The sequence below is a fragment of the Argopecten irradians genome, chromosome 4 (assembly GCF_041381155.1).
Source record: "Argopecten irradians isolate NY chromosome 4, Ai_NY, whole genome shotgun sequence".
Lineage (NCBI taxonomy): Eukaryota > Metazoa > Mollusca > Bivalvia > Pectinida > Pectinidae > Argopecten > Argopecten irradians.
The window spans coordinates 42,868,260-42,889,061 of record NC_091137.1 but is presented as its reverse complement, the minus strand read 5'-3'; the positions used below and the strand labels follow the sequence as shown (position 1 = coordinate 42,889,061).

The following is a 20,802-nucleotide window of genomic DNA, read 5'->3' as shown; positions in this document are numbered from 1 at the left end:
CTTGCCGGGTATACATGTATCAGACGTGTAGTTATACGGCATGCTTAGATGAAGGATTAATACTAGATCTTTAAAGATCAAAAAGTAGAACAAAAAGTTCGAGTCTTTCAGTGATTTGGTAAGACTTGCCAATCAATTAGGCTCGTCTACACAAGCTGATGTTAATTAAGGATTAACTAACTAAATACCGTAGTAGTTTGATCAAAATAATGACATTTGTCTTCATTTAAAACTCACGGAAATAGCTAATTATTAAATGTCTAGCAAACCACATAAATTGTATATTTAGCATGCTGTGGGGAAGTAAATCTATAGTTTTGTTCAAATGAACGACCTTGACATCCATTCAAGATCACAAGGGTCGAAAAGAACAACGTCCTGTTTATAAGCAAGGGAAGTAATGTAATTACCTGATATTGGGTTTTCTATATGCTGGAGAAATGAACAACATTCACTCGTGGTCTACCAGTGAATGGCCTTGATCATCAATGCAAGGTCACGGGGTCGAATAGGTTAAAATCAAAAGATATCGCTTGTATACAGGTCCACTGTGTCGTTTAATTGTTATGGTTTCTACTGAGATAAAATTTAACAATACACGTTATGATGAGTTTTAATTCACCTAACTATGATTATGAGACGCCATCATATCTGATAAAGTCAACTTTGATTACTAATGCCATATGCTGTTTATATATATATACGCCCTGCAGGTAGGGCGTTAGAATTGTACCTGCTGCCCCTATTGCATGATCGTAAAAGGCGACTAAATTTAGGATCTTATCTTTTCTATTCTTCCTAACTGACTTTATTCTTCCTAATGCCTCCCTTGGCACCGCCTCACTTTTGGCCTTGAGTTGAGTGTTCGCCCCTGTGAGGAAGGCTCTGGGTTCTGTCCCCTGGCCGAGACACACCAAAGTCTGTAAAAGTGGTAGTTTCTGCTCCTGCTTAGCGCTCAGCAAAAAGGGAGTGGGACGACTGGTTCGCCCGTTGTCAGTATAATGTGACCGGGTGGGGTGTGTTGCTTGGTGTCTTCGGCGGCATGCTTCAGTGATATAGCACTATAAAAAGGGCAAAAGTTCCAGTACAAGAAGACACAACATGAATATACCGCAGTCTCCCGAAACACGCACCTCGTACAACATACACGCAACACACCACATACATGGGAGGCCGTCCTTACATGACCATAGCTGTTAATAGGACGTTAATTAATCAAACAAACAAACAATATATATATATATATATATATAACTTTGTACACATGCAGCTATAATCATTCTTTGAAATCCAACTTGCAAATTTCGCAAAAGTTTCATCTAGGATTTAAAGTGATTAGTTTATCTCAGGTGACGTTCTTGTCCACATTAATAAATCATTGAAAATGTACATTTCAATTGTAAATTTGTTTGGAAAGAAATCAGTTTTATATTAAATGTGTGAAATTTAAATCAACCATAGGTATTTAGCACGCTGCTAAGTCAAAGACCCACTATAGGCTAATATATATATGGGTCTTTGACTTACCAGCGTGCTAAATAGTAAATACCTATAAATCAACTAAACCTGATTTATCAGCATTGATCTAGTCTTTGATTAAAATTCGTCATGCCTGGTCATTATTTATCCATTCTCTTTTTCAATCTATAGTATACATGTGTGTATGCGAAAATGAGGTACGTCTAGTGTAGTTAGAGATTTAATAATAATACTATTTAATTAAATCTCTGGTGTAAAGACAGTGACAATTTGTGCTTATTAGTATCATTTTCTCGGAAGATTTTTTTTAATTATATACGAAAATATTCTTCTACATTTTACGAATTGTTTTTTGTCTTGAATTGATGTTTTTTTTTTCATTTTTTTTCTCTTAATAAAATATCCGTCAGGTGTTTTGTCCGTAACCTGATTCATAATTTATAATTATACTATCGGTGTCATTGAAGCGTTTGGAGTAATGTTCGTCTACGTCAAGTGTGTCATTGACGTAGATTTCGCTTGTGGATCCTTGCCGGTCAAACAACATGGAAATGCTGGAGCTGATGAAAGAAAATGTCCCCTCTGTGGCGATTACTGTTGCCTTCTTGGCTATAGTACCGTGGGGGATGAATGTTTGGTTGACAGCAGACACGCTGATCTCACTTGCATTTGCCTTTATTTGCATCTTTTTTCCAGAGCAGTATTTGAAATTCCAGGTAAGCGCGCCATTCTCCGATCATTTTAAAATTGACCTTAACTTGAGTACCGACGCTAATTAAATTAAAGAGTATGCTATTTGAAGAGAAAGTTATAGAGACATCAAACTTTTGTAATGAGTAGAATTATGATCCTGTCAGACATGGCATGCAATCATTCGCTCTCCTCAAAACTAAAATAAACATAAATATATAATATTGTCAATATTCCAGAATCGACCAATCATTAATATATTTTATGACATTTTCTCTTCAACTTATTAAAGTTGATTATAATCATTTAGAAATAGAAGTACATGTATATATGCTTTAGGATAGCAAAATGCATCGCTTTGTTTTGCATGACATTACTGACATTAATTGCTATTTTAGTCAAGTAGTAATAACTGTAAATCTAAATATTGAAGTATTGTACAATGATCAGTGGTTTTCTTGCATGGACCTTGAAATATTCTACACGTGACCATAAGATAGGCCATCCATCTTTGTATTACAGGATGTCAACGTTTCCGGGACTATTGATAATAATGCAGTAAAAATACAATCCAATGACCTGAGGTCATGTCTCTTTGTGAAGGATATTTTACATTAATAAAGCTATATGTGACACTGCATAGATGACCTGAAGTCATTTATGACCTGTAGTCAATGAGTAATGAACAAATAATAAATCTGTGCATACTGTAATAATTATATCTGTGATGTTTTTTATTTAAATTTCCACATTGTATCCCATTTTCACATTGAAAAGAGGCCAATGACAATTTAAAAATATTTAGTATGTCATTTATTTAATTCAATTTGACTTGAAAAATTTAGTACAAAATTTACATATTAGTTAGCTTTTTATGTCGACCATGCGGTGTACTCACATTGCACCGGATGCACCCTGATTCAATTAAGTACTACTCTGATCAGATGAAAATTATATATTCTGATCATTTTGAAGAATTAATTATGTCAGTTTACCCCAATTGCTTTAAAAGGAAGTCAAGGTTATATAATACCAGTCAAACCTGTCTTTAAAGGACACCAAATAGACATGGCAAAAATGTCCTTTCTATACAGGTTTCCTTTATACAGATATCAGTTATATTATTTACACCGAATGTGGTTGATGAGTGTCTAGAAATGTGTATGTCCTTTATATAGAGGTGTCCTTTATAGCAGGTTTTTCTCATGTGTCCTGGTCTCAGTTTAAGTCAGTTATAACCGGAGCAAAGGATGTAAGCCATTTCAATCAATGCATGTTTGTCAGTATTCATTTTAAGAAACATATGGCACATAAATAATAACATATGATAATTAAAAAAAAAATTGTGTGTTTATCAGGTAGATGGTGTGGTGGACGGTGTACATGCCCACATTTTACGTCTCTTTGGAATGATGATCCTGGGAACATCACTGTTTGGAGCATGTGCACTTATCACTAAGGACAGCACAGCGAAGACCTCCATTTTATGGGGAAGGGTCATAGTATGTTTATTTACCAAACTTTTTTTCTACGATCTGTATATCATTTTTAAGCATAGAAAATGAAAAAGGACCTTTTTTTCAGAAAGTCCATTCCAATTACATAAGAAATAAGAAGGACAATTTATTGAAAACTTGGCGCAAACCCTGATGGCTACTTTAGTTGCCAAATTGTTTTAATCACTATCTAGTATGTTTCAGTCTCACTGGTAATTTTCTTTTCTTTATTTTCTCTTGACAAATTTTAAAAAAATCATAACTATTATGGATTTCATATATATCATTTCATATTTGAAAATTATAATGTACTGTATCAAAAGTGTATTACACATGTGATTGAGTTATGTAAGAGTTATGCTTTATGTACTAATTGTTTCCATGTATCAATTATGATCAATTTGTTTCAGGGATTGTCAATTTACATTATGGCAAAAGTACACAGCTTCATGAATCTAAAAACTGGGACTACCTGGAATTCAACGGTATTTATATAAAATTGTCAAAATCATTCCATAAGGACAGCAATATATATCTTATTCCTTATTTTGGAAAAAAATATCCTTTAGCAAGAAGTTTTATGTCCGGTAAAATAATTTGAAAAGATAATTATACATTAATATTATTTATGCAGTAACATGTTTTGAAACGAATTTCCTCAAGTTTGATATTTGAAAAATATATTACATAGATTGAAATTGTTAATCAAGTTAACATGTTTTGGAATTAATCTTTAAATCAATCAATGGATAATGGATATAGTGTATCAGATTCACTTTACATGTATCATCTTTTACTTTCAGGCATTGTATTTTGGTATCTATGGAGACTGCCTTTGGTTGCTAGGCAACTTTGTCTATGCCGTAAGCCGCACAGATACTGGTGGAGCAAAAACCTCACATGGATCACTGAACATGTTTCTGGGATCTGATTTTGTACAAACATTCCTGTTTGCATTCCTATTCTACACCTTTCCAGGACCGATGTTAGGTTTTCAGGTGAAGAATTTATTTTTGACAAATATTTAATTTTCCCTGCAGGTCTTTTTTGTTCATAGTATATGCATTGATTACATGGAGAAATAAACAGTTAATTTTCACACTTTCTCAAAAATGTCATTTGAAAATGTGGCATCCAATTTGCTTTACGTTCGCTGAAGTACTCAAGAAATGTGTTTTGATAAAAATTGAAGATTTGTTTCACCTATGAAAATATTGGCAACCCATGCAATGTTCGAAGAAAACTACTATTGAACAACATATACTAGGTAATCCTTTGTATTTTACTTTATTAATGGGGCCATGGTGGCATGTTGTTTAATACGTTCATGATTTTGATGATGGAGCAAAGCTGGAGTATCCAGAGAAAAACTGCTGACCATTATTCAGTTTCTGGCCCCACGTTGGATTCAAACTTGCGAACCAGAGTTGGATTAGGGCTTGTTGTAATGTCAGGATATCTTAACCACTCAGCCACTGCAGCCCCAATATATAACTTATATTGATATGGAAGTAAAAACATCTAGGACAAGTTATTTAATTAATTCAAGCCAATCTGTCTTATTTATCTTGTTTCAGTGTAAGGAGAAGCTACGAGGTCTCCACCTGTGTGTAATCCGTATGTTCGCAGCATTTATTTTCAATTCGGCCGTCATCTCTGGAAGGAGCCCAAATTTTTCATCTCTAACTGATAAAGTCAACTTCCTTACAATCAGACTTATTGTAAGTACAGCAGCATGTGTTTATCCGTTGAAAAACCATATAGAACTATAATGACTTGGACATTTATTTATATACAGGAAGGCAACATATAATCACTTTAATGCATCAAGTTAAACAGATGCTGCGTTATAATTGTTTATGTCAAATCTACATACCTGTGATCTCTGTTATGAAATAGAAAATGCGTTTTGTTCTTTTCAGTTTGAAAAGATATGGAACCCGGTGTAGAATTTCACATTAATTTCATTTTTTCTCAGGCAAGAATGGATTCAAGCTTTATCTTAAACATGAACCTTGCAATAATCATAAACTTTAAAAAAAAATTAATGTAAATTATTATCTTTAATTTTACTAGTGTCCATACATAAAATGTTAGACATGTAGGATAATTGTTTATAAAAAAGGAATACTTAATTAACATGAACATGTTAGAGGAGCATTAAAATGTATGGACAGACTAGGGATCAAACCTTGGACAACTGCCTTAGAAAAATAGTAGCTGGAGTCTCTACCAATTGAGCTACCCCATTGACCTAATACTAAACTGTTACATACAATGTATGTACATACCAGTAGATTTTATCAAAAATTTTACTACCTGTGTTTATAATTTCCAGGTGAATGCCCTTCTAGTGACCGCTCAGCTATATACCCAGCTGACCACAGAATACTGGACAAAGTGGCACATCTACTTCGGTATGGTTGGTATGTCCGTATGGTCTATCAACGCCGCTATCGGCTACTCAAAGGCCATCAAAGCTCTTAAGACAACTAAAACGGAGTGATGTCAGCTAATGAGAATACAATTGTTTTATGTGCAATCAAAGGAGTCGGCTCCAAGGTCATGAAACTATCTTAAGAATGAAACAGTCTTACATTCGTAAGCTTAAATTTTGTCAACTACAGAAGATGCATCCTTGATAGGCCAGGGGTTACTATCAGTGTCATCATATCATCTCTAAAATATGTCATAGCGAAATCGAAGGCAGTACAGAAGAAAAAAAACCTGACCAATTACAGAGACTTCCTTTGAAGATTACAGATATAGCGACCCCTAGCTTCAAAGCCACACAGTCAACCACAGTTATTCAATTATTTTCATGTACATGACTTTTATTAATTTGTTGTCGCACACAGAACCTTCAGTTATGCTATGCCATATTCCAGGGATGTATATGATAGTGATAGTAACCTCAAGAATATTAAGGACGCATATGATTTTACAAAAAACAAAAACTATCATTTTAAGTCTAAGATTGTCTCATGATCCTGAGACCAGGCTTCGTGGACCTTATACAAAGTTTGGTGTGGGAACCGTAACGTTTCAGGAAATATATATCTTTTTAACCAGGATCTCAGTGTGTGTTGTGAAATCATGAGACAGTCTAACAAAGTGTGATTGATTTGAGATATTTCCTTTTTTTCCAATGATGTGTTTGATATTTTTGAGTGATTTTTTCCTTGTATTATGCCATCTGAAGCAATTTCCACATTTTGGTATAGAATTTCTTTAGCCATACTGTTAACCAACTTATTTCTGTGTGCTATTAATTTTTCAGATATTTTCGTGGATGGTGTAAAATCACGAAATGTTACAAATGTTACAAAAACTTATACAGTAGAAGCATAGGAGTTAAAATCGTGAAATTAAATTGGATATGAAAATGCGAAATGAAGTTGTTGTGAAAATAAGTTGGTTTTGCATTAGATAATTTCCAAGTTCTTTAACCATAAGTGCTACATACAACGTATCTAGATCCAGTTTACCTGTAACCTTATTAAATACAAGTATAATGTGTATATACAGAAAACCTTCAACAATCTGAACACTTTTGTCCCCACACAAATTGTCCGGATTTCCAAATTTTCCAGACTACCATATTCCGTTTGCTTGGTCAATAATCAAATATGTGAATCAGTATTGATATTGTCGTTTTCATGGATAGTTTGATAAATGCACAAGCTGTTAAAAATAAATGTTTTTAAAAAATATACTCAACTACAAGTCTCAATCCGGCAACAAATTGTGACAGTATTAATGAATATTTTCATCAATTTCATTGAGAAATGAGTGTGCAGATTACAATAAAGCATGTTTATAACGGACACAGACAGTGAATTCATTGCTATAGCAAACTTATTTTCATTCCCCATAAATTGTCCTATAAAATATCTGAAATATGTCTTTAATTAACTATGCTTATAACGAAGTGATTTCCCTGGTCGCCAGAGGTGTGTTATAACCATATATTACTGTACACATTTTCATAAATTCCATCTCAGCTTTGTAACCATATTCATCACACTTTGTAAATCATTTAAATGTATGTGTTAAAGTGTCTATTAGTAAGTGTTTCATCATGGCCATCTTCATATAAGTCTTGAATTTTTTACATAAAGTAATGTCTTCTGTCATTATTTTAATTTTGCTGGCTCAAAATGTTCAACTTCTTTTTATAAAAGTTTATTTAGGATAATGGCATTTATTGTTATTATGATTCCTCTGCCATATTTACACAAAAAATGATTTAATATATACGTATATAAATGAACAGCTGTAATACTGATAGTCAGAAAATATCAGAAAATAAAAGGAACACATCCAATAAAATGTTGTTCATATCTTCTGTTGGTAATATCCCAGTTTTAAGAAAAGCAGGGAGTGAACAAACCTATTTATTATGGACCGTGCCTATGTAACAGAGCGCAGGAGTTTACATAAACATAATTACTGCCTCATATCAACATTAATGCTGCAGTTACCAAATGGTTCAGATGTTCAAACACATTACCACAAGCCCTCAACCCCAGGGTTGCGAGTTCAAATCCCATGTGGGCAGTTGCCAGGTACTGACAACTGAACGTACCATAAAGATAAAAAGGAAACAATTCTGATATATATTGTTTTTATTTCTATCAATTTGGCATTGTATTTTTATAATCATCTTTTTGGTAAACCACATAGGTAATTAAATATCAGCATACCAGTACTGTAGCCCGGGTAGTCGGTTAAATGGTGGAATGGTTATTTGTGTGTGATGTTACATGTGTTTCATTTCTGTCTATCACTTGATAAAACAAATTTATTCTCAAATTGATAATTGAGTTACAACCAAAATTAAATCACAATATTAAATAACATTGAAAACCATGCCTGGAAGACTAGAGAATTTTTGTGAACAAAAACGTATGTCGTCCCCACCAACTTCAACTGTTTGCATGACTAACCTTTGATATTGGGATATTGTTGACCTCTGACCTTAAGATTGTGGCTTAAAATATCATAATACAATTAATGCACATTAAATGTAAATAATTCATGCATTGTACCGTGACATGAAAGGAGAAGATGTAGTGGCCAAACAAGGGTTTGAACCTCTGATCATGAACATTTACCGGATGCTCTACCGATAGATTGAGCTACCTAGCTATAGGGGGTAGTCACCGATGATCAACCCAGTCCAATCCCGCTACAGTACTACAAATTTAAATATTGTCTGTAAACTGTAAGGTTTGACTGACAAAAAAGTTGAAAAGGTTGAACTTTTAAAACCTTTGGCCTTAAGTTCATGGTTAAGTGAAAGACAGACAGTGTTATGACAAAGGGTTTTGTTATAGTTTTAGTCCAAACAGGACATTAATTATAAGAAAGACCATAAAAATACAACAATAAACTTAATACCATTCAATAGAATTTTGTACCTTATAAACCGAACCGGCATCACATAGGATACAGATGAAAGACGGATGAAATGCAAGATTTAATATTTAACAGAATTTATCAAACATTTACCTGGGATAACAACCCTTCTGATACATACATTTACCTTTTCAATTTTATAACTTTTCCTTGAAAAATTGTTTATTTCATTATAAACAATTTTAGGACTACTGAAAACCACATTACTTTCAGATAAACAATATTTCATGCCACCCATATTTTCAACCTAAATTTGCAATCAAGAGCTCTTAATGACAATTACGCATTATTATACATATAATCGTTTTTACAATTATATTTGAATTTGCTTTCAAGCAAAATTATGTGGAAATTTGTAGCTCATGAATATAAAGTCGTTTCTAATATTCATCTGATAATGGATTGACAACACTTTGGATATATACATATAAAAGTACAAATTAAAAAAAAGTATTACATTTCATCCACAAAATCCTGGATTTGTTCATCTGTTAATACATCTTATATACCAGTGGTCACATGAACACAATAAAAACTACCATTAAAAAGAACAATAATTGAGACAGTGATCAAAAGTTTTTCATCCTTATTGCAAATGACTTCATATAAAAGATTATTTTTATAACAATTGGTTAAAAAAATTACATATTATACACACAGAAAAAGATACCACAAAGACACTTGTAAAACTCAAAACAATTAATACCAGTTTTACATAATATCCTTGGTCATACATGTATTCTAGACTGAGTATTACATACCTGGTATGTAACTGTATATATAAACCTACAAACTAAATGGGATTCCTCTTTAAACCACTGATGGGAACCTGGGGATAGCCTTCAGGTAAAGAGGTGAGGTGTTCAATAGTATTCCTTTATAATAATAACATCTCTGGAAAATTACACTAGAATTATCTCCCCTTATATACTGAAGTATTACTATGTCAATTCTTCAATTGCAGACTGGGATCTTCACAGTTCCAATGTTACCTACAGTATATCTAACAATTCCAGTATATAGACAGTTACATTTGTAGCTTGCAAATATACACAGAAATTATATTTCTAATGAGCAATGGATTTCTCTAATTCATTACAAACTTTGTCAAAGTCTAAGGTAATTTCAATCATGATTTACTTGAAATCATCATGTGAATTATTCCCTTATTATACCCCTATAAACATTTTATATCCTCAGATTTTTTATTGCTAACAAATTAGCTATTAAATGAAGAAAAGTTTAAAAAAATCCAGTTATCATATGTAATGAAGTCACAAATATTTTTTAAAGTTTAGTGTTTATAACATTCATACATAACTACAAATAATGTGGCAGTTCTTGTTTAAATCATATATTGTCTTCTTGATATTAAATAATTGATACATGTACATGTATATGAAATATATAGTTGGCAAACAAGCATGTAAATACAGGTCAGAATCATTATTTTGCTGTGTTTTGATTAACTGAAAAAAGTAAATTATTTCCATCCTACATGTATATACAACCTACATTCCACTCCCGTGTAGATACAGTAATTCATTTTAAAATGATTCAATTTTCCGGGATGATATTTATACTCTCAATATGAAAATATAATGTTATGTTGATTTGCTTATGAAAAGGTTGAGTCCATGAACATGTCCGTACACACATCACTCGGAGACTGGTGACGTGCTGTAGAGTGGCGTAAAAGGCACCTCCTTGGATGGCTGTAGCCTGTAAAACAATTCCAAATATATAAATTTGTGCTTTCAGTTTTAAATAACAAAAGTTTAGGTTAGTTGGTTATTTTTGATGAGAACTGCTAATTTCTAAAATCTATTACAATACCATGGGTGTACTACTAGATACAGTGAAATACACACAAACAAAAGATCCCAGAGGGATCTTGGCGCCCACCAAAGAATGAACTACGTCTGACAATAGAAAGAGGGATCTTTTCTCTGCTTTCAAACTTTTACTACATATGAAATTTGAGAAAGATCTTTTCAGTACTTTCTGAGATATATAGCACTAACAAACTTCAATTATCAAAATCCAAGATGGCTACCTGCAGTTGGCCATCTTGTTGACCAATCGGTCCCAAAATGCAATATGCAGGTCCTAGGAGAACCTACATATAAAATTTGAGAACGATCACTTCAGTACTTTCTAAGCGTTAACAAACTTCAATTATCAAAATTCAAAATGGTGGCCTGTCGGCCATCTTGTTGACCAATCGGTCCCAAAATGTGACATGCATAACTAGGGACCTAAGGGAACCTGCACATGAAATTTGAGACATATCCCTTCAGTACTTTCTGAGAAATAGCGGTAACAAACTTTACCTATCAAAAAATACACCAAAGTCTATAAAAGTGGTAGTTTCTGCTCCTGCTTAGCGTTCAGCACACAGGGAGTGGGACGACTGGTTCGCCCGTTGTCAGTATAATGTGACCGGGTGGGGTGTGTTGCTTGGTGTCTTCGGCGGCATGCTTCAGTGATATAGCACTATAAAAAGGGCAACAGTTCCACTATACAAGAAGACACAACACGAACATACCGCAGTCTCCCAGTACACTCACCTCGCACAACATACACACAACACACCGCATACATGGGAGGCCGTCCTTACATGACCATAGCTGTTAATAGGACGTTAATAAATCAAACAAACAAACAAACAAACCTATCAAAATCCAAGATGGCGGCCTTGCGGCCATCTTGTTGACCGATCCGTCCCAAAATGCAATATGCACAATAAGGGCCCTAGGGAAACCTACATGTGAAATTTGAGAGAGATCCCTTCAGTACTTTCTGAGAAATAGCGGTAACAAACTTTACCTATCAAAATCCAAGATGGTGGCCTGGCGGCCATCTTGTTGACCGTTCGGTCCCAAAATGCAATATGCACAACTAGGGCCCTAGGGAAACCTACATGTGAAATTTGAGATAGATCCCTTCAGTACTTTCTGATAAATAGCGGTAACAAACTTTACCTACCAAAATCCAAGATGGCGGCCTGGCGGCCATCTTGTTAACCAATCCGTCCCAAAATGCAATATGCACAACTAGGGCCCTAGGGGAACCTACATGTGAAATTTGAGAGAGATCCCTTCAGTACTTTCCGAGAAATAGCGGTAACAAACTTTTAACTATCAAAATTCAAGATGGCGGCCTGGCGGCCATCTTGTTATCCGATCGGTCCTAAAATGCAATATGCACAACTAGGGCCCTAGGGGAACCTACATATGAAATTTGAGAAAGATCCCTTCAGCCCTTTCTGAGAAATAGCGGTAACAAGAAATGTTAACGGACGGAAGGACGGACGGAGGAACGGACGGACGGACGGAAGGACGGACGGAAGGACGGACGACGAGGACCACGGACAAAAAGCGATTTGAATAGCCCACCATCTGATGATGGTGCGCTAAAAATAGACTGCATTAAAACTGATCGATAATTTTGTTCAAATGTTTATTTTTTCCATGCTAGATGTTTGTTTTGTCCTATAACTTTACTACTTATCCATTTTCTTTTGCTGACCTTGACCTTGACTAACCAGTTATCCTTAATGACCTTGACCCCTAATCCCCAGTTTTCTTTTTTGACCTTGACCCCTACTACTCACCATCTTTCTGTTTTGACCTTGACCCTATACTCACTAGTTTGATTTTGCCAACTTTGATTCCTATTTAATTCTTTTCTGTTTTGACCTTGACCCTCCCCACTCACCACCTTTTTATATTGACCTTGACCCCTACTCTTCAGCTTTTCTTGCTGACCTTGAACCCAACTCACCACCTTCCTGTTTTGACCTTGAGCCAACTCACGTCCTTTCTGTTTTGACCTTGAACCCTACTTACCACCTTTCTATTTGCTCTTGAAAACTACTCACTAGCTTTCTGTTTTGACCTTGACCCCTACTCACCACCTTTCTGTTTTGACCTTGACCCCTACTCTCCATCTTTCTGTTTTGACCTTGACCCCTATTACCAGTTTTCTGTTTTGACCTTGACCCCTACTCACCTTCTTTCTGTTTTGACATTGACCCCTACTCACCACCTTTCTGTTTTGACCTTGACCCCTACTCACCACCTTTCTGTTTTGACCTTGACCTCTACTCACCACCTTTCTGTTTTGACCTTGAATCCTACTCTCCACCTTTCTGTTTTGACCTTGACCCCTACTCACCACCTTTCTGTTTTGACCTTGAATCCTACTCTCCACCTTTCTGTTTTGACCTTGACCCCTACTCACCACCTTTCTGTTTTGACCTTGACCCCTACTCACCACCTTTCTGTTTTGACCTTGAATCCTACTCTCCATCTTTCTGTTTTGACCTTGAGCCCTACTCACCAGTTTTCTTTGCTGTAGGTAGTGTTGCTCTGGTCATACATATGGAAAGTGTAGATATTTCTAGATTTGTTTGATTTATTTTGTTCACTCTTGTGTACAACCTCCCCATTGATGATCACCAAGCTCCCTATCAAATAAAACAAGCATGAACTATAACATTTCAGACATGCGCTTGGCACACATCCTATGTTAAGGGCTAATGGTAACAACCTTAGATAACATTCTGTGTACAACAAGGAGTCGCAAAGCGTGGCATTATCCGCCGCGCCCTGCAGTTGGAATAAAACCCAAATACATCAAGGTCAAAGTAACTATATATTCAACTATACCTGTAAATGTATGCAAGTATTGTAAAACTGTAAGAAAAAAAGTAACAGCACGTAACAAAAAGAAACTGTTATTTGATATATTTGAATTTCCATGATAACAGAAAAAATTCCAAAAATTGAAGGCCCGCAATAGCAAAAGGCATTTTGGTTTTGGAGTTACAGTTCGGAAAGACAGACGGAGCCCAAAACAATATCACCCACAACTCGTTACGCGGGGGATAATAAAGCGTGCAAATATAGCATACCTTATGTTTGTAACCTTAGATCTCATGTCCGTTATTAGATTCAGCACATCAGAATACATTTTTATAACATCACATTTCTATTTGAGAAAATTAAACAAGTTACCTAGCTTGGGCAATTCAGGTAATAAACCTTTTTCTTTTATACCTACGGGTGTAATACTGGCTGATCTAGGGCAATACACTCATGTCCCCTAAGGCTGTATTGCATGGCTACCCATGCAATAAAGCCTCCTCGAAATGGTGAGATTTTATAGTTGTAAAATTGCAATAAAATGTCGAGTTATGAAAGAAAAATACTCTTTCATAAGTAGATATGAAGGATAGGGATATTCTACCCTTGGGATCACAAAATGTTGAAAAACTCTCAGCAAGCCTCGGGTTTTACTGCATTTTGTGACCCTCGGGTAGAATATCCCTATCCTTCATATCCACATATGAAAGAGTCTTATAGTATTGCCCCGCCATCGAGTCCATAATCACAAAATGAAGTACGATTGTAGATACATGAATGTTTACTAGTTATTATGTAAAACTATAAAATAGACCGTTATATTGACAAACGATGTAATCAGAATTCTATAATGCATGCCACTAATCACTTCAATAATGTCTGACCTTTTTTGACGGGTACTGGAACGTAATCGCAATACTCTAACTTTGGGGCATCACAGGTAAATATTGTAGTAGGTTCTCCTTCCTCACCCATCTTCGGATTACGAATCATTCTCCTGTTGGCATAGAGTCCAGCTGGAAGAAATGCAAACAATTCCCCATGCTTTCTCAAGTAAGTCTTTTATCTGAATAGATTATTGCATTTGTTAATATGCTTTTGAAAAGAGACATTAATCAAACCTGTATTTTAACATCACTACAAAACTTAACTTGAAAAAAATTATTAAAATTTGTTCTTGAAGATGGATACAGTTATCATGGTCATTTTGATATTATGAATCTAGGATCAAATGAGAAAAAAATAACACCTGATGATCGGAGAGCATACTTTGGCATCATTTGAGATACCTTTGAGCTGAACTGCATAGGTGGATATACTCCCGGACAGCCTATTTTGATGGACATTATTTTGCTGATTACAGGGCGCAGTGTTTTAAAAGTGTCTTGTCATTCTGTACCTCAAACATTGTTTGAGTAGGGAAATTGGGGAGGCATTACCCTGAGAAACTTACGTTTATGAGAGCCTGGCTGGAACCAGAGGCAGCCATTTTCTGTGGTGGCATCTTCTAGTGCTATCCAGATACCGAAGAGTCTCATTGGGTCTGTGTAGAGGAAAGTCTGGTCCTGATGGGGCACCACTGTCAGATAAAACACCAATCAGCATTTTCTATATACAACAGGTATCACGAAAACAATCAGCATTTTCTATATACAACAATTATATCATGTTATACATTCAAAAAGTACATGTACACTATTTCATATTTACCTATGTAAAAAATGTAATTCATTTAAATGAACATACCTTCTCCTCCAATTCCAGGTTGCTGAAAAAAATACAAAATAAAGTCATAAACAATAAAAAATCACAGTCAGTAATGTACAATATCTAATTCCATATTGTAACAGCCGATTCTTTCCCCCATGCTGAAAGTTTCCCAGAGGAAAGAATCAGCTAGCTGAAAGTTTCCTCAGTGAAAGATTTGGCTAGCTGATTCTTTCTCCCCTCTCGATTTATTTTCAGCGAGGGAAACTATTGGCTAGCTGATTCTTCCCCCCCCCCCTCTCGATTTATTTTCAGGGAGGGAAACTATTGGTTAGCTGATACTTTCCCCCCTCTCGATTTATTTTCAGGGAGGGAAACTATTGGTTAGCTGATACTTTCCCCCCTCTCGATTTCTTTCCAGGCAGGGAAACTATTGGCTAGCTGATTATATTATTTCTCCCTCTCCTGTTTCTTTATTTCTAGGGGGGAACTATTGACAAGCTGATTCTCCCCCCCCCTCTCGAATTATTTTCAGGGTGGGGGGGGGGGGGGGGCTATTGGCTAGCTGATACTTTTCCCGTCTATTTATTTCTATTGGGGAACTATTGTTTAGCTGATTCCCCCCTCCCCCTCTTCCCTATCTCTTTATTGCTATGGGAGAACTATTGGCTAGCTGATTCTTCACCCCTTACCGGTCTATTTATTTCTAGGGGGAAAACCATTGACTAGCATATTCTTTCCCTCTTTCCTTTATATTTATTTCTAGGAGAAGGGGGCAACTATTGGCTAGCTGAATCTTTCCCCCCTTAAGAATAGATTTAGTTTGTATTGCTAAACAAAAATGTATGTATATTATTTTTTTTTTTTCGTTCTTTCCAATATTTCCAAGAGAGAGAGCTAGCCAATAGTCTCCACCCCCATTTCCCCCTGGAAATAATTCGAGACGGGGAAAAGAATCAGCTAGCCAGCTAGCCAATTGTTTTCCCGGGGGATAAAAGTAACTAGGGAAAGAAATAATCAGCTAGCCTATTCTTTCCTCAGCAAAAAATCAGCTAGCCAGTTTTTCCCTGGGGAAGAAATCAGAGGGGGAAGAAATGGCTGCTACACCTGTAACCGGTATATCATTTAAGAATTAGTACGGTGGAGCATCTTTAAAATGTTAAATTATTTGAATAATACACAATTTAAAATCCATTACAAAATTAAAGTGTTTACTAATGTGTGATATCAAATAATGTTTGAAATAGACTATTAAAGAGTGACTGAGCAATTTTGATCTGTTAAAAAAATTAAAGTCAAAATCACAACATTTATTACCCGCTATACGTATCCAGTTTGCATATTTAAGAGTCTAGCTTTTGAGGTTATATGATTGTAATGTCATATATGTTTGCAAACATTACCTACATCATATTTTTCAGAGAAAATGATTACAGTTAGGGTTTCACTCACAAACTTATGATGTCAAAATTGATACATTCCCACAAGGGAGATAACTCTTTAATATGCGAAGACGTAATAACAATTACCAAAACAAATGAATGTTGAACGGTTGGTATATGTAGCTCACCTTAAATATGTACATACTCTGACAAACCACTGGGTCCACCAGGCCAATGTCTCGGGCTATAGACTTCACTCCATCATGAAATGTTACCTTCCTGAAGGCAGGGTTAAGTACATGGAGAGCTGCAATTATTACCATATAAAAATGATGAAAATACAATATTTTTATCAATTTTAAACTTTATTCAGTTCAATACGGTGTTAGACTGACCAAAATGAATCAATAGTGACTAAGGGCATATAGTCCATTATAATATGTCATTAGTTATAAATTCTCCAAGGTTAGTATAAAACCATATTAACCAATTTTCAAATTTGATATGATGGCTGGCAAAACATCTTTATTCAGTCTCAGCCTCTTAGGATATGGGGTCAAATGTCAAATGTGTTTCTCCCCATATTCTTTTGAAGTATAAAGCCTATGGTTAGAACCTTGGTTCAAATTACTCTATTCATTATGAAAGAAAACTATGCTCAGCAACATAAGCTTTCTCCATATATATCTATATATACATTTATAACAGATGGTGAAATTAGGGATTTCTATGTTACTGTAAAGATAGAATTTCAACTTACCATGGCCAATTTTGTTTAGTGAGAGATGCTTATCCACTTTGAGTTTTCCTGAAAAAAATACAAATGTAGTGAAAAAATAGATGATCAGCACCTTGACAATTTTCTCTATTGATTGTTAACATGCAAACACACTGAGATTGAAAGAAAGACTTATTTGTATAATGTTGTGATGTGAAAATAATAATGATGAATGCCAACAGAACAATGACATTAGTCGGTGAGATAAAGCCTTGTAATAGGTAGAGTGAAGTAGGTGATAACGAACGAACTAATTAATAACAATGTTTAGTTTGGCTTTATATGGTGAAGTCATGCTAGATATACATTTGTAATCATTTACCATCAGTGAAATATACATCCAAGTCACTAAACAACAGCATGTTATTGCAGTTTAAAGGATATCAGCAATAGAGTCAATGTTTAATTAGATACATGTACCTTTGTCATCTCTTGCACCATCCTCAAAGAAAAACCTGATCTTGTCTCCACTGTTCAGGAAATAGTCGTCGCTCGTCTGTAAAGATATAGCCAAAGAAAGTTTTGTAGAGGTTAAAATAGAAATGAAAATTATAAGATATTGTCATCAATAATTGGTCATTAACAGAGATAATCAGAGAGAAATATTGCTATTGTAGAGGATCAGATTTCATCTTTGCATATTTCAGTTAATTATCCTTTCTGAAGTATCAATATATTTTGACAATGTCAATAAATAAATTGTAAGTGAAAATTACATCTCTCTGGGAAATATGATGTTATGCTCACATAATAGATAATACCTTCCCTCAAGGGTAGATAACTCGATAATATACAAATACAAAATAGTTTATAAATCTTTCATGTCAATCACTACAATTATAACAAATAAGATTAGCCATTTAAACGTAATGAAAATTCATACAATTATCATATACAGGCATTGCCAAATACACAATCAAGGTTCCAGGTTTAATGTGAATGTTTTTTAATTCAAATGCCAAAAAAAATGTCTGTTTAGGGTTACCCGAACGACTCTAATTTTTTACCCTTGACCCTATTTTTTTTTTCCATTTTTCTACAATTTTTTTTTTTTAAAAAGTCAGGATTTCGAAAAACTTTTTTTTTTAAATTCTCCCAACCGACCGACCAACCCTATTTTTTTGCAAATGTAACCCTAAATAGACATATTTTTTTTTAAGCCTTAGAAGACAGCACAGTGAAAAATTGTCTAAACCAGATGTCAACAGAAATAGTTTATGTGGCCAGTATATCCAACATTCCACATTATACAGGTAAAAGTAACAATAAATTAAGAAGGAAAATATGTCATACAATTATACCAGAAAACACAGGGTATAGATTTACAGTATAATGAATACAGAATAGAAATACAGACTCGCTTCATCTCCAGCGTGGTGAAGACTGTGTTGTGTTCCTCAGGATCCATGTCCTCGACCAGCTCATGACAAGCCTGTCTCAAGGCATCGGCCTCCTCATCCTTCAGGAAATCATCCACCAGAAGGAAACCATCATCCTCAAACTGACAAGGTAACAATTTGGTTAACATACATCAATTTGGTTAATTTAAGACAATTAAATATGCAATGAATGTTGCAGATATATTATTGGTGTGGGTGTTAGTAGTTTAACGCCTTAATAATAGCCATGATCATGTAAGGACGTGCCAGGTGTGTTGGTGGAGGAAAGCCAGAGTACCTGGAGAAAAACCACAGACCAGCGGTCAGTCCCTGGGCAGCAACTGCCCCACATGGGATTCAAACACATGACTCAAAGGTGGACGGCCTGTGGAAATATGTGGAGACATATTAACCACTTTGCCACCACGGCCCAAAATTATTGGTATTAATTAAGAACCACTACACTGAATACATCACATCCCATCAATTTTTTTCTCAATGATGCAATATTAATGCATAAACCCAGTTTCAGATATACTCTGCTAAACGTATACTGCCAAATAGTCTAAATTAGATACAGGCACCAATATTTTATATAACATTACCCAAATCAATTTAGACCATAGGGGATAATATTTTTTTTATTTTTTTGAAAAATTATGAAATAAGGAATATGGATTGCTTTTTATAATCATAAAAATGAAATAAATATACCTGTATTCAAAGGAACCTGGTAAAAATTTCTAACCAACAGTAAATTAGATACAATAACATATAAGTACTCTTGGTCAGAAATTTTTGCCATGTCCCTGTGCCTATATGTCAGTATTCATGCATTATCAAATATTTCATTTCTTGCAAGTGAACTTTGATCATAAAATAAAAGGAACACCCATGTATGCTTTAGTATGTTATATATGAAGTGTTTTAATTTGTTTTAAGAAACATAAAAAACTTGAATATATGTATGTACAATATACTGTATTCACTGTCATTATCACATCCCATTAATTAATTAATTAATTGATTAATTAGGTGTGTCTATACGTGACACAGTAGTTTGGAGTACTAGCTGTCAATAATTATATAGCATATTTATATACATATACTGTCTGTATATAGTTTTTTTACAGGGGGTATTTATACATGTTTATGCTAAATATTACTGACAGAACACCAAACTCCTGTGTTTCTGTTGATTTGGTTATTAAACAATTAATTACTTTCAAATTTTATTACTTTTCAAATTTATTGTAAGCTTACATATACTAAATTTGTCCTTATAGAAAATTAAAATAAATATTTTAAAATTTATTTTACAATATTGATTATGCTGCTTTTATGGAAACTTGTATATTAAATGTAAAAAATTATATTCCAATATTAGCCAACATTTTTGAGTTACTAATATATATAAGAGTTGTGTCCCTTTGTACACTGTATATACGTGATCGACATCACATTCACCAATCCTCGTCAAGGTGCGTCTAAATTAACTTTCTAAATAAGTAATCAAGTCAGAATAACACATAAATGTGAAGTCATAGGAGATGATATACGTCTGTTTCGACTGATATGGTGATAGTGTTACCTTTTGTACTTGTTCTTTGGTCAGCATCTCGCTCACACGTGCAGCATATACGATAATGCTGTTAAAAGTGAATTCCGAACGTCCTATTTTGGACATTGAACTTTCACATTATCACAATATCAGAAATATTGCGCTCATACAATAATAGAATAAAAAAATGGATTATAAATAAAATAATAAAATATTACGAATGTATCTTTAAGTATGAAAATGTCAAAATATTTATATTC

General features: G+C 34.5%; 2 protein-coding genes across 2 annotated transcripts; one reads left to right on the top strand and one right to left on the bottom strand.

Annotated features, from left to right (window-relative positions):
• The first annotated feature begins 1,616 nt into the window (after positions 1–1,616).
• Positions 1,617–7,997, top strand: LOC138321749 (uncharacterized). The gene is made up of 6 exons (XM_069265679.1): positions 1,617–2,195; positions 3,528–3,671; positions 4,076–4,150; positions 4,469–4,663; positions 5,243–5,386; positions 6,004–7,997. The coding sequence occupies exons 1-6, from the start codon at positions 2,025–2,027 to the stop codon at positions 6,169–6,171; spliced, it is 897 nt and encodes a 298-aa protein (XP_069121780.1). The 5' UTR covers positions 1,617–2,024; the 3' UTR covers positions 6,172–7,997.
• LOC138321747 (phytanoyl-CoA dioxygenase domain-containing protein 1-like) lies at positions 7,105–20,681 on the bottom strand. Its single transcript, XM_069265677.1, has 10 exons — positions 20,573–20,681; positions 18,960–19,103; positions 18,023–18,098; positions 17,585–17,632; positions 17,013–17,131; positions 15,482–15,503; positions 15,189–15,314; positions 14,620–14,751; positions 13,431–13,557; positions 7,105–10,808 (listed from the first exon to the last, which is right to left on the bottom strand). The coding sequence occupies exons 1-10, from the start codon at positions 20,666–20,668 to the stop codon at positions 10,745–10,747; spliced, it is 954 nt and encodes a 317-aa protein (XP_069121778.1). The 5' UTR covers positions 20,669–20,681; the 3' UTR covers positions 7,105–10,744.
• Positions 20,682–20,802: the final 121 nt, after the last annotated feature.

Coding starts and splice junctions, on each gene's coding strand:
- LOC138321749 (XM_069265679.1), top strand. CDS start 2,025: ATGGAAATGCTGGAGCTGATGAAAGAAAATGTCCCCTCTGTGGCGATT. Junction 2,196..3,527: donor AGCAGTATTTGAAATTCCAG/GTAAGCGCGCCA, acceptor TGTGTTTATCAG/GTAGATGGTGTGGTGGACGG. Junction 5,387..6,003: donor TCCTTACAATCAGACTTATT/GTAAGTACAGCA, acceptor TATAATTTCCAG/GTGAATGCCCTTCTAGTGAC.
- LOC138321747 (XM_069265677.1), bottom strand. CDS start 20,668: ATGTCCAAAATAGGACGTTCGGAATTCACTTTTAACAGCATTATCGTA. Junction 15,504..17,012: donor AGAGTATGTACATATTTAAG/GTGAGCTACATA, acceptor TATTTTTTTCAG/CAACCTGGAATTGGAGGAGA. Junction 10,809..13,430: donor ACCTACAGCAAAGAAAACTG/GTGAGTAGGGCT, acceptor ATTGTTTTACAG/GCTACAGCCATCCAAGGAGG.